This window comes from Pseudorca crassidens, chromosome 1 (assembly GCF_039906515.1).
Source record: "Pseudorca crassidens isolate mPseCra1 chromosome 1, mPseCra1.hap1, whole genome shotgun sequence".
Lineage (NCBI taxonomy): Eukaryota > Metazoa > Chordata > Mammalia > Artiodactyla > Delphinidae > Pseudorca > Pseudorca crassidens.
The window spans coordinates 119493107-119507463 of NC_090296.1; the positions used below are offsets into that span (position 1 = coordinate 119493107).

At 35.8% G+C, this 14357-nt stretch overlaps 1 protein-coding gene across 11 annotated transcripts in view; it reads right to left on the reverse strand.

Moving 5' to 3' along the window:
* Window positions 1–14357, reverse strand: part of MYO9A (myosin IXA) — a 271301-nt gene that overhangs the window by 35480 nt on the left and 221464 nt on the right. For all 11 annotated transcript variants that reach the window (XM_067752245.1, XM_067752263.1, XM_067752254.1 and 8 more), the window contains 3 exons: window positions 10580–10691; window positions 8576–8637; window positions 348–540 (listed from right to left, as the gene is read on the reverse strand). In XM_067752245.1, the coding sequence (XP_067608346.1) occupies window positions 348–540; window positions 8576–8637; window positions 10580–10691 (367 nt within the window). The remainder of the gene's footprint in view (window positions 1–347; window positions 541–8575; window positions 8638–10579; window positions 10692–14357) is intronic.

Here is a 14357-nt window from a genome sequence, read left to right on the forward strand (position 1 = left end):
GTGCCCTGCATCTCATCAACAGCTCATTATTCAATTTCCCTGAACCTAAATTTTCTTCTTTGTAAATTAAAGACATGATCTTACCAGACTGTTAAAAAAAGATTAAATGAGATCTGTCTGAAGTACCTAATAATGCCTGTACAAATGATATGCAATGTATGTTTGCTGAATTGACCACATAAAAACAAAGACTCTTTTGAAAGCTACAAATGATAAAACAAGCACCACAGAAAAGACTGCACTCTTCTGGCTGCAAGAAAATGATCAACATGTGATGAAAGCTAAGAGCATAAGATGACCTATTTAAATAAAATTATTTGGTCTTGATTTAGAGGGCACTATCTTACCTGTATCTAGACCTTGTCGAAGCTCCTTGATTTTATTAGTTGAACCAGACTTTCGGTAAATACCTTCTGTGTATAATCCATGCATTTCAATGTAGTTTATAAGTTTTTCCACCACCAAAGGAACAGTTCGGTCTTCACTGGTCAAACGGGATAATTCAACCCCAAACTGTCGAGATGATAGCTCTGGATCATACTAAATGAAAAATAATTTTTGTTTCCAAATACATTCAAACATTGTTAAATATATTTATCCAATTCTTTAAGAGTAACTACTTTTTATTTTCCTCAAGTTTTACAAGCATAGTTATGAAAGCTGGGAGGAAAAGGAATTATGATAAATGCTGAGAGTAAAAATATATGAGCTGTTAGTTTCAATCCTCTTCCACTAGGAATCCTCCCGACCCGTGCCAAATAATGGGGCAGAATGGAGGCAGTGGCAACTGATTACTGTTTCCCTTTCTATTAAAAAAATCTCTTCATGTAAAGATGGGATGTGGGCAAAGGAGAAAGGGGATAGACTTTGTATGTTAAACATTCACCAAGTACCATTTGAAAATCTGTTGATTTAAAATTAATTAGTTGTCACTAATTTCTGAAGCATAAGAACGCTTCGGTGTTTATGTAAACTTAAGGGAAGTTTAACTGACTATTGATGTCATAGCTAAAGGCAGAGGCATATATTGTCACTATATGAATTAGGTTATTTCATATTTGCAACTAGATTATAGCTGGGAATAGGAATATCACCTTTCTATCTCAGAGGGTTATTGTAAAAATTAAGTTACAGGTGAACATACAAAGCACAGTATCTGGTATATGGCAAATGCTTAATAAATTGTTAAAAGAAATAAAATAATGTTTGCTGCAATAATTAAAACAAAATAACTTTAGCCAATCTTCTTCCTATTACTAGGACACACACATGCACACATATAATCTATTTATTTAAATGTTATGGCTATCCCTAGGGCATTGGGAATATTAATAGTAAGACTTGTGAAAGCAAAAAAATAAAATTCTTGAAGGTATTAAACAAAAACTTCAAAATAGTTTTATTTGAAACCAACTAATCTAAAGCAAACATGCTAAAAATTTCTATTTCTTGAAATTAAGGGAAAAATTAATTTTACTATTCTCAACTGAGAAAAAGTGAACTCTGAGTTCTTATTGTAAAATCAATATATGTTTTTAGTTATTTTCTTTTTTTTCTTCTGCGGGAAGGGGTGGCAGGGTGTCTTTAGTTATTTTCTGTCCAAAGTAATTTCCTTGTATATTTTAAATAAAGTTTTATTGAAGTATGACACATATATTAAAAAGTATATAAATCGTTAAGTGTACAGCTTGACAGACTTAGGCAAAATGAATGCACACTTCTTACCAGAACCCAAATCAAGAAATAGAATATAACCAGCAGTTATCTCCCTCTCAAGACCCTCCCAACTACTATGCATTTCACCTTTCACAAATAACCAGTATCTGTATTTCTATCACTACAAATTAGTCTTAACTGCTTTTGAACATTATATTAATGATAACATATAATATGCATTCCATGAGTTAAGTTTCATTTATTCTTGAACTTTATTTATTTTTGAATAATACAGTATGTATTCTTGTTTCTGGCTTCTTTCACTCAACATTATGTTTGTGAGTACCAACAGTTTAATCTCACTGCCATATTGTATTCCATTATACAAATATACCACAATTTATTTATTCATTCTACTGTTGATGGACATTCAGGTTTCTTTCAGTTTGGGGATACTTCAAATAGTGCTGATATAAATGTTCTTTTGTCTTTTGGCACAGATATCTATGTATATATGTTGGGTATGTATCTTAGAGTGGCACTGCTAAGTCATGAGAAATGCTTATGTTCAGGTTTGATAGGTACTGCCAAATAATTTCAAGAGCTGTTAGGTTAACTCAAACTCCTACCAGTAATGTATGAAAGTTCCAATTGCTTTATATCCTTGTTAAGATGTTCTTCATTTTAGCTATTCTAGTGGGTATATACCTCACTATGATTGCAGCTTGCATTTCCCTGATGATTAGTGAAGCTGGTCACCTTTTCATAGGTTTATTGGTCATTTGGAAATCCTCTCTCGTGAGGTGCTTGCTTAAATTATGTGCTCATTTTTCCACAGAGTTGACCATCTCTTTCTTACTGACTTGTAGATGCTTTTTAGATATTGTAGATCCAAGCTGCAAATATCTTCTTCCACTCCGTGGTTGATTTTTTTTTTCTTTGAATAGTGTTTTTTGAAATTTATCTAAAACTTTTTTTGTATTTATTGAGATGACCATATTTTTTTCTTTATTAGTTTAATGTGGTGAATTACATCAACAGATTTTTGAATGATTTTTTCAAAAAAACTGATTTTTTCCATAAACCAACTTTGCATTTATGGATTAAAAACCAACTTTATCGGGCTTCCCTGGTGGCGCAGTGGTTGAGAGTCTGCCTGCCGATGCAGGGGACACGGGCTCGTGCCCCGGTCCCGGAAGATCCCACATGCCGCGGAGCGGCTGGGCCCGTGAGCCATGGCCGCTGAGCCTGCACATCTGGAGCCTGTGCTCCGCAACGGGAGAGGCCACAACAGTGAGAAGCCCGTGTACCGCAAAAACAAAACAAAACAAACAAAAAAAAACCCAACTTTATCATGAAGTCTTTTTTTTTTCATCTGTCATTAGCACAGATTCAATGTACTAACATTTTGGTTAAGGCTTTTACATCTAAGCTTATGATACAGCCTGAACTGAAATTTTCCTTTATCCTTTTCATGATTGACTTCAAGGTTTCACTATCTTCATTCGTCAATTTGGGAAAAAAGTACTGAAGTATTTACTCTTTACCATTCTCTGGCAGAGTCTGTAAAAGACTGGTGTTGTTTCTTCCTTAAACACTGGGAAATATTCAATGGCAAAACCATCTGGGCCTGAAGATGTCTTTGTGAGAAGCTTTTTCAATTACAGATTCTATTTTAATAGATATAACTCTTTAGATTTTGTATTTTTCCTTGACTTAGTTTAACTTAGTTGTGTTTTTGTGGGAATTTGCCCAATTAATCTAAAATGTCAAATTTATTAGCATCAAGGTGTCCATAATAGCCTTTTATTTTCCTTTTAATGTTTGCAGTATCTGTGGTGTATGTTTTTCTTCTTGTGAATGATTGGTTTTTTAAAAATTCTCTTTATTGATCACTCTTGCTAAGAGTTTATGCATTGTCTTTTCAAAGAACTAAAATTTAGCTTTGTAGCTTTTTATCTTTTGTATAGATGTTTTTCATTTCATTTATTTATCTTTATTATCTTCTTTCTATTGCCTTTGGGTTTAATTTGCTGGGTTTTCTTTTCCTACCTTCGACAGATGGAAGTTTACAAAATTTCTATCCTTGTATCCTTTCTAATGTGTATTATAATGTATTGTACATTAATATATTATTAATTTATATTAATATATACTTAAAGCTATAAATATTCCTCTAATCACAAATTTAGCTATACCCACACTTTTGTTGTGTCATACTTTCCTCATCATTTCGTTCAAAATATTTTTCCATTTTCATTTGAGGATTGTCTAGTTATCTTTATGTTGATTTACAGCTTAATTTTATTCTGGTCAAAGAATATACTCTCAAAATATTCAATCCTCTGAAATCTGTAGGGACTTGCTTAATGGCCCAACATATGATCAATTTTGTCAAATGTTCCATGTGCAGTTGAAAAGACTGTGTATTCAGGCAGTTGTAAGATGCAGGGTTCAATACACATCAAGTAGATAAGATTTTTTTTTTTTTTTTTTTGCAGTACGCGGGCCTCTCACTGTTGTGGCCTCTCCCATTGCGGAGCACAGGCTCCGGACGCGCAGGCTCAGCGGCCATGGCTCACGGGCCCAGCCGCTCCGCGGCATGTGGGATCTTCCCGGACCGGGGCACGAACCCGTGTCCCCTGCAACAGCAGGTGGACTCTCAACCACTGCGCCACCGGAGAAGCCCCAAGTAGATAAGATTTTTAAGTGTGTTTTTTAAATCAGTTGCATCCTTACTGAATTTTTGTCTTCCAGGTATTGAAGCTATAATAATAGACTCTTCTAAAGTTAGAATTTTTATAGCTCCCTAATGGCTTGACCATTTCATCATTATGAAACACCTTTACCTGAAGTAATGTTTGTCGTCCTAAAGTACATTTTAGTATTATTACAGCTACACCACTCTTCTATTGGTTAGTCTCTGCATGCTATATCTATCTATCCTTTTGCTTTCAACCTTCTGTGTTTTTTTTAAACATATTTAAGTATGTTTCTTGTAAATAGCATATCATTGAGATTTCTCAGTTGGTTTTATCATAGTCTTTTTAAAAAATTATTTATTTATTCTGGCTGCACCAGGTCTTAGTTGCAGCACATGGGATCTTCGTTGCGGAATGCAGGATCTTTAGTTGCGCCATGCAGACTTCTTAGTTGTGGCATACGGACTCTTAGTTGCAGCATGTGGGCTTCTTAGTTGTGGCATGCAGACTTCTTAGTTGCGGCATGCATGTGGGATCTAGTTCCCTGACCAGGGATCGAACCCAGGCCCCCTGCATTGGGAGCGCGGAGTGTTACCCACTGGGCATCCAGGGAAGTCCCTATCCTAGTCTCTTTTTGTTTTTAATATATATATATTTTGGCTACATCAGGTCATTGAGGCATGGGGGATCTTACGCTGCAGCATGCGGTCTCTTCGTTGCGGAGCTTGGGTTTCTCTCTAGTTGTGGTGTGTGGGTTTTCTCTCTCTAGTTGTGACGTGTGGGCTTAGTTGCCCCGCAGCCTGTGGGAACTTAGCTCCCTGACCAGGGATCAAACCTGTGTCCCCTGCATTGGAAGGCAGATTCTTTACCACTGGACCACCAGGGAAGTCCCTATCCTAGTCTTTTAATTGGAAGTATTTGGTCTATTAACATTTAATGTAATCACCAATATATTTGGACTTATATCTATCAATCCACTATTTATTTTCTTTGACCTGATTTATGATTCTGTTTCTCTCATTTCTCATCTTCTCTTAGATTAATCAAGTATTTTTTGTTTTTCCATTTTCCCACCTTTATTAGCTTTTTACCTATATATTCATTTGCTATTCTTTTAGTGGCTACTTTAAAGACTACAACAAATACTCATAACATATTTAAGTCAAATATATTTATTTTTGGCTGCGTTGGGTCTTCGTCGCTGTGCGCGGGCTTCTTCTAGTTGCGACGAGCAGGGGCTACTCTTGTGGTGCGCAGGCTTCTCATTGCAGTGGCTTCTCTTGTTGAGGACCACGGGCTCTAGGCACACAGGCTTCAGTAGTTGTGGCACGCGGGCTCAGTAGTTGTGGCTCGTGGGCTCTAGAGCAAGGCTCAGTAGTTGTGGCACACGGGCTTAGTTGCTCTGCGGCATGTGGGGTCTTCCTGGACCAGGGCTTGAACCCGTGTCCCCTGCATTGGCAGGCGGATTCTTAACCACTGTGCCACCACTTCTCAGATAATCCAGGGACCTTGGAATAGTTTAACTTCATTTTCCCAACCACCTTGGTGGTGATGTTGTCACATAATTTAATTCTCTTTATACTTTAAGTCACAAGACATTATTATTGTTTTTAGTCAATATTCATTTATATTTACACATATTATTTACTCTTTCCATAGCTCTTCACTCCTTCCTGTACTTCTGTTTCTATCTGAGATCATTTTCCTTCTGCCTGGAGAATCTTTAGTATTTCTTTTATTGCAGGTCTGCTGATGACAAATTCTGAGTTTTTGTCTGGAGTGTTTTCACGTCATTTTCACTTTGGAAGGCTACTGTCACCAAGTACAGAATTCTGAGTTAGCTTTATTTTCTTAAAACACTTAAAATATGCCAAGCCACTGTCTTTTTGGCTTCCATCATTTCTACTGATAAGTCAGTTGTCAGTCTTTTCACTGCTCCTTTAGCAGCGGTTATTTTTTTCCCTCCTCTGAATGCTTTTAAGAAATCTTCCTTTTCTTCCATTTGGAGGACTGTTCATCTAGTATGATTTTCTTTGCATTTATCCCACTTTAGGTTGAAAGTGGTTGACGTGTTGACCATTAGCTCTTAAAATGCTGCTTCTCCCTTGTTCTCTTTTCTTCCTGGACTCCAACTGCACACATTTAAGAAACTTCCATCCTTTCCCATATGTCTCTATGTTTATTTCTGTATTTCCCCATTCTTTTTACTCTCCATGCTTGGATGTCTCTACTTATCTATTTTTCAGCTCACCAATCTTCTCTTCTCCTATGGCCAATACACTGTTAAACCTATCTTTTGAGTTTACAATTTCATTTTTTATTTTTATAATTTCCATTTGGCTCTTTTTTATATATATATTTCAATTTTATGATAAAAAAGACATTTAAAATCTTTTTTTTTTTTTTTTTCCCGGTACGTGGGCCTCTCACTATTGTGGCCTCTCCCGTTGCGGAGCACAGGCTCCAGATGTGCAGGCTCAGCGGCCATGGCTCATGGGCCCAGCCGCTCCGCTGCATGTGGGATCTTCCTGGACTGGGGCACGAACCCGTGTCCCCTGCATCGGCAGGCGGACTCTCAACCACTGCGCCACCAGGGAAGCCCCATTTTAAATCTTTTTATCGAGCATCTAAACATATTAATTAAAAATTTTTTAAGTACATGTGTGAATTCAGTAATGGGTCATCTATGAGTCTACAGATATTGTCTGTTTATTTCTTAGTCTCATTTCTTAATGTCTAATTTCATATGTGAACAAATTGTAAAGGCTCTCAACAATGTTACCTCTCTTTAGAGAGAATTCATGCTATTCTCTGTAGGTGGGTAGCTAGAAAAAGGAAGAGATCATCTTAATCCAATCAAGGACTGCCTTGCAGTTTTTATAATACTCAGTTGATCAATGCTATCAATGCTTCATCCTCCTTCCTGGGGTATACCTCTTCACAGGTCTCACTGAAGAGTCTAGAGTATTGACTAGGGTCCTTTTTCAAAGGTGGGTCATCCAAGTCCAATTTTTCTCTCTTTGACACTGTGAGACTGCAAAATACTCTTAATTTGCTTTTCTGTTTAGCTTCTTAGCCTCTTGCCCTGTGCAGCTTAAGAATTCAGAAAACGCCTTGAGGGAAAAACCTCTGAGTTTCAGGCTCACTTCTCTATATGTTTGGATCATGGTCCCTCAAGTCCTGGCAATCCCAAACTCCAACTTTTGTCTCTATAACTCTATCAGATTTCTAAGAGCACTGATGGCTTCTCTGACTCTTAAGTGTGGCCCTCTGCCCAGAATCTTGGTTTCCTGCCCTACAACAAAAATTGACAAACTCCCAGTAGGAGAGAAACATCTCATAGATGTAGATTCACCAATCTGTAATTCTCTTCTCTGTAGGATCTAGGCCCCTAAATTCAATTTGCCTAGGCAGCTTTCTAATGCTAGGCAACAGACTTTTTTCAGCTGTTCTCAGCATGAGCATGAATATTAGTCTGCCAGAAGCTACTTCGTCTTAGCTGGAAGCAGATGCCCCACCTTCGTTGTATTTTAAGCCCTTTGTCAAATTTCTCTTTGTACTTTGCCATGTTTGTCTACTAATTTGGAACAGATGCAAACTATATACAAGGGCTGTAAACATGCACACACATTTTATTATAGTTCAGATTTGCATAGTATTGTTAAAATTATATGTGACTAATAAATAAGAAAATGTGATTATACACCAATAAAAGCCTGAAATATTTCCAAAATTGTTGCTTCATTGAAGCATAAAGGTAGCAGAGTACATGTTCAGTATCTTTTAGATCTGTGTATCCAAGTAGAAATATGTAAAAACACCAACTATGCTGGTGAATTTTACTGTTCATGTTAAAATCTTTAATTGTAGCCTACCACTTTCAAGACAATTTCTAGAAACACTTATGAGTGTTTAAAGAAGTAGGAAACCTTTAAAAGAAGTGTTTTAATAAGTTGTCGGTTGTGAAATCAGTTTAGTAGTTCCCATGTAGTAAAGGTAAATATAGTTCCAGGAAAATTGATTCAGTTATATATACACATCCCTCTATATGTGTATGCTGGATTATGATATAAAATGTATTTCTTACTGTGATTTGTGGCCAAAAAGTTTGAAAACTGCTACTCTATAAAATCATCAAAGAGGCCTTGATTTCTTTCTACAAGGCACGAAAAACCAACAGACCTGTTATTTATTACTCATAGATGATAACTTCTTACCTTTTTAGAGCACTTGGCTGTGGTTTTCAGACAGCACCTCTTATGACAAGCATACTTGCATACTGAAAAATAGGTTAAGAATGTAGCATTTTCAGAAGTCTGTACATCAGTGACAAGAATTTAGTAAGTTTACTGCTTTATTCTGAGCATAAATTTTTTCCTTTAAAGCTGAGACTGCTATAGTATCACATACATATACTTTGTATGGTATTAGAATGAAAAATTGTCTTAATTCATTCACTTCAGAAAAATGAAGTTGAAAAACATACCTAAAATTTCTAACCACTGTCTATGAGAAAGCTTTTTATTCTTTCAAGATTGCCCACCCCTCCTCCCATGTCCCCACCATATTCCAGCAGAATATGTATCTCTGTGGTCTGATTCACAAAGTAGTGCTCATGTTCCCCTCTTAAATTTGTTCTACGATCTGCTAAAATGAAAGAAATACCTATTAAGAATCATTCCAATGGGTAAGAAAAGCATTACTGTCAAAGACCTTTACTGAAATAAAAACAAATTTGGTAGCATACTAAGATATAAGAAAGGCCTTATTTACTATCCTAGAAGGTCCAGAATAGAGCTCTGAGGAAACAGAACATAAAGAATATCAGTAGTGATTGGGAAGATGAGATAAGGAAGAAGTTAAGAGCAGAAATAATTTCTCGGAGCAGGAGATAACAGGGTGGCTAGGCAGCAGTAGGTGCGAAGGGCACGCTGAGAGGAGAATATGGAGAAACTACTTGGCCTACACCATTTTGGTACACCAGCTCTGGCTCCTGCACATCAACACCTGAATATCCTTCTTGAGCTTCTAAAGCATGACTTGAGGGGTTTTCAAAGCCAAGATCAAGGAGGGGAGACCATACCACTGTACTGGAGAAATCACCAGTATAAGCACAAAAAAAGTTAGTTAATGCTGTTAAGAAATCAAACCAAACCCACCCAAGTCATTAAAAAAAAAAAGCAGATTCTCTGTATTTTCAGTTTCAGATCACAGAGAAAATCATACCAAACCTACAGGAATCAGACTAACATTAAACAGTCAAGTACATGGCAAACTACTCCCAATTTCACTTTCACTGCAATTTTTTTAGACTACTGATAATAAAACAAAAAGAAAACCACTTTTGAACCATAGAACAAATGAACATATCCAGCAATATCCAAGTGCTGATTTCACTATGGTGAACATGATTTCCATCCTTGTTGTCATACTGGACACAACCCTTCCTAATATTTCTTTTATTCAGTTCTGGCCCACTAGTAAACAAAGACTCACAAAATTATTAAAAGCACCAGGATAGATGTATGGAATGACAGGAGTAGACGCTAAAGACCCTCTGTAAGCCAGAACCAAGCTGACCCACAAAAAATCTCCACTCACATTCTAGGATTTAAAGGTTTTGATAAAGAATTATAGTAGAAAAAAGTACCTTTCTGGTTATAATCTAAGAATTTGTTCATTAATTCATCCAACCATCTATAGGTCCATCTACCCTATAAATATTTACTAAAACTTATAATGTGCCAGAACTGTTCTGTATACTTCTAGGTATACAGAAGAGACAGATAAGTTTCCTGACCTTACAGAGAACACATTCTAGTGGGACAGACAAACAAGAAAACAAATGAATACTTAACATCATCTTGGGTGGTGATAACTACTATAAAGACTAGAAAAGCTGAGTAAAGGGACAGAGAATTGGGGGACAGGGTGGCATTTTAGAAAGGAGGGTGGAGACATGAATCAACTGAAGTAGTATGTCATACTAACATCTGAGAGAAGAGCATTTCAGATGGAGTGAGCTGCAAGTACAGTAACCAAAGAACACCAAAATATCTTATTTGCCAACAAAGAGTAGGTAAAGGGAACTATAATGAGAGATGAAGTTAAAGAATTAGGGAGTGTGAATTATTCCTTAATGTTAAAGAAGATTTAAGAAAACTCATGGAAACAGAAATATCAAGTGGTTAAAAAATTCCTCAAAGAACTCTCATACTTACATTTGCAAACAGAGGCTCGGTCCATTATCCATATCAAAGAAGAACAGTACTCACAGTATGTAGGGATGCTATACTGGGTGGCTTTAAAGATGTGACCATTGTGCTCTTCTACCTGAAGGAAAAAATACAGCTATCTATGTTAAAGCCAACACAGTAAATGCTGCCCTAACATGTCGGGCAGTGGGAAATCCTTCAATTCCCTGTTGTCTTCATTGGGTACTTATTCCAGGAGGAGAATTATGATCTGAGAAATAAAATAAAGGTAAAATATATGATCCCTGCTTTCAAAAAGTGAACAATCTAGTACAGACAAAAACAACTTATGTGAAAATCAGAAAACAATGCTATAAACATTTAAGAGCTGTCTTACGCAACTCTGAATTGGCATGTTAAATTAAAAGCAGCGGTTCTCAAATTTTTATTTTTAATCTCAAGAATCTTTCACACTTCTGAAAATTACTGATGATCTCAAGATACTTCTATTTATATGAGTTAGAAATTAAAACTAAAAAAAATTTAACTATCCAATTCACTTAAAATTATCATTAAACATATTCCATCTTAACATAAGTAACATTTTAATGAAAAACAACTGTATCTTTAAAACACACAGGGCTTCCCTGGTGGCGCAGTGGTTGAGAGTCTGCCTGCCAATGCAGGGGATGCGGGGTCGTGCCCCCGTCCGGGAGGATCCCACATGCCGCAGAGCGGCTGGGCCCGTGAGCCATGGCCGCTGAGCCTGCGCTCCACAATGGGAGAGGCCACAACAGTGAGAGGCCCACGTACCGCAAAAATAAATAAATAAATAAAACACACAAAAAAAGTAATGACAAGAGGGGTACTGTTTTACATTTTTGTAAACCTCTTTGATGTCTGGCTTAATAAAGGACAACTGGATTCTCATATCCACTTCTGTATGCAATCTGGTGGCAGTATGCAATTAAGTTTGAAAAATATGAAGAAAATTCAGCTTCATACAGATATGAAATTCGAAAATGGAAAAATGATTTAATTGTCCTTTCAGAAAATGACACAATATTAAAACTCTGCAAATGGTAACTTAAAGGTTAATTGAAATATGGAATCTAAAACCACACCAATCAACTCTTCATATTCTGTAACATTAAAATCCATTGTTCTGGACTTCACTAAAATTTACAACTTTTACTTCAAAGTACCGTTAAGAAAATAAAAAGATAAACCACAGACTCAGAGAAAATATTTGCAAATCGTATATCTGATAAAGGACTTCTACCTAGAATACAGGAAGAACTGTATTAATAAGAAGACAACTCAATTTTTTAAATGGGCAAAATATTGAATAGCCAGTTCATCAAAGAAGTATAAATGGCCAAGAGGCACATGAAAAGCTGATCAAATCATTAGTTACCAGAGAAATGGAAATCCGAACGATGATGGGAAACCACTTCATACCCTCTAGAATAGCTATAACTATTAGACAAAACCAACTATTGGTGAGGATGTGGAGAGACTGGAACCCTCAGATATTTCAGGTGGGATTATAAAATGGTACTGTTACCATTTTGGTAACTATATGGTATAGTTCAAATACTGAATCATTATGTTGTACACCTGAAAGTAGTATAATGTTATATGTCAATTATATCTCAATTTTTTAAAATAAATAAATACATATATACACACATTTACACATACATACATATATTTAGGGGAGTATTAGTAGTCATTTTTGTCTTAATTAATCAAATAACCAACTAACTAAATGAAAAAGATCTAACTCACAGTTCATCCATCCCACAGCTTTATAATATGACCTTGGCTCTGTGATGTCTCAAATATTTCCAGATATTGACATTTTATCACACAGATATCCTTCTATTTAATGAAACCGTAAATCACACACATGCACATTATTTTCCTCTACTGGAACTCTTAATATTAAGTTAGTTTCATTAAAAAATGACTTTATTCTAAATGGATCAAAAGGTACAAAATAGAATACAATGAAAACCTTTCTTTCACCTCTGAATTCCAACTGTTTAGTTCCTCTTATAGAAATAATCACTGATACCAGTTTCCTGTGCATACTTTCAGATGTTGTGTGTATGTGCGTGTGCGTGTGCGTGTGCGTGTGTGTACAGTTATAAACATATTTTGGTTTTTTAAAAATATACGAATAGTAGCTTTCTATATAGTGTTTGGCTCTTTGCTCTTTTTAATTAATAAAACATCTTAAAGAATGGTTTCTCTTACTTTAATGCCAATCAGTATTATATTATATAGATGTATCTAATTTATTTAACCATTTCCTTACTGATTTAGGTTGTTTTCAAAACGTTTATTTATTACAAATTCCTCTTCAATAAAGAGCCTGTACATGTCAGTGTGAACAAATTGATATATCCACTGGATAAATTCCTGTATGCGGAATTGCTGCGTCAAAGGTTTTTTGGTTTTGTTTTTAATATTTTTAAGGTTTTTAATACACCATTATTAAAGTACCTTCTCCAAGAAGGTTATGCAAATAACCCCATCTGCAGTATTGAAAAAAATCTATATATTCCTTTATCTTTCCAAACTAGGTAACTAATTTAACTTTGCTCATAGATGGACAAAGTAGAAAATCACTGTTGTTTCATTTTAATTTGAATACTATTAAGTATAAACATTTATTCATATATTTCTTAACATTTCTTTCTATGGCCTGCACTTATCACAGGCCCTGAAATATAATAGCAGTTGAATTAATGAATTTTCTTTTTTTTTAATGTCATATGCTTTACTCATTTTTATCTCAAGGTATTGTTCTTTTCCTCATTGATATGAAAAAGATTATTCTTATAAGGCTTAAAATGTATAGAAGGCCTAAACACTACCTGTTAAATAACAGGTGCCTTCCTGTTACTCCTCCACCTTCCCTACGCTTTACTTCATACACAATCTCAAAAATCCTCAGTGGTGGGTGACATTACACCTGTTTTATGTAATTCTATTTTACTCCTATTTTATATAATATATACTCCCATTATATATATGAGGACATTGAGACTCAAAGATTAAGTTGTCTAAAGTTTCTCCATTGGTGAACAAAAGTAAGCCAGGCTAAGGGCTTAAATATCCTACTTTCAGGATTCCTTTTCCTTCCATGTAAAGGAAGAAACTCTTTAACAGGTAAGATCATGCTAAAATAGAGTCAGATCATGCTTCTAACACACACAGTGGAAAAGTGACAAGCAATGATCTAAAAAACCTTAGAATTTGGTTTACAAGTGATAGGGGATGATTTATAATCCTGATTTATTAATAAGGTTAACAATAAATATTCTAGGATTAGAATTTACCATTGGCAGGGGTGAATCCAGGTTCTGTAGGCCCTAAAGCTTAACATTTTCAGGGGAAATGGAGGAAGACAGGACGAGCAGGGGAAACAACTTGGGAAGAAAGAGGAGAAGGTGGTGGAGGCAAATGCAACTGAAGCAGAGGGAACAGGGGGAGAGCGGGAAGAAATGAAGCTTAGAGAGGTCAAGGTCAAGATCATGTCGAGTCTTGTAGGCATGGTAAGAACTCTGAGTTTTATGTTGAGTAACACTGGAAGTCACTAGAGAGTTCTGAGTAGAGGAGGAACATGACCTGATTTTTGTTTTTAAATGTTCATTATGGCTATTATGTAGAAAACTGTAAGGGGAGAAGAATATAAGAAGGCAGATCAATTATGAGACAACACATAGTATTACTGGACTACTGTAATAGCAGTGGAGGTGGTGTGAAATGGTCAGATATTAGATGCATTTTGGAG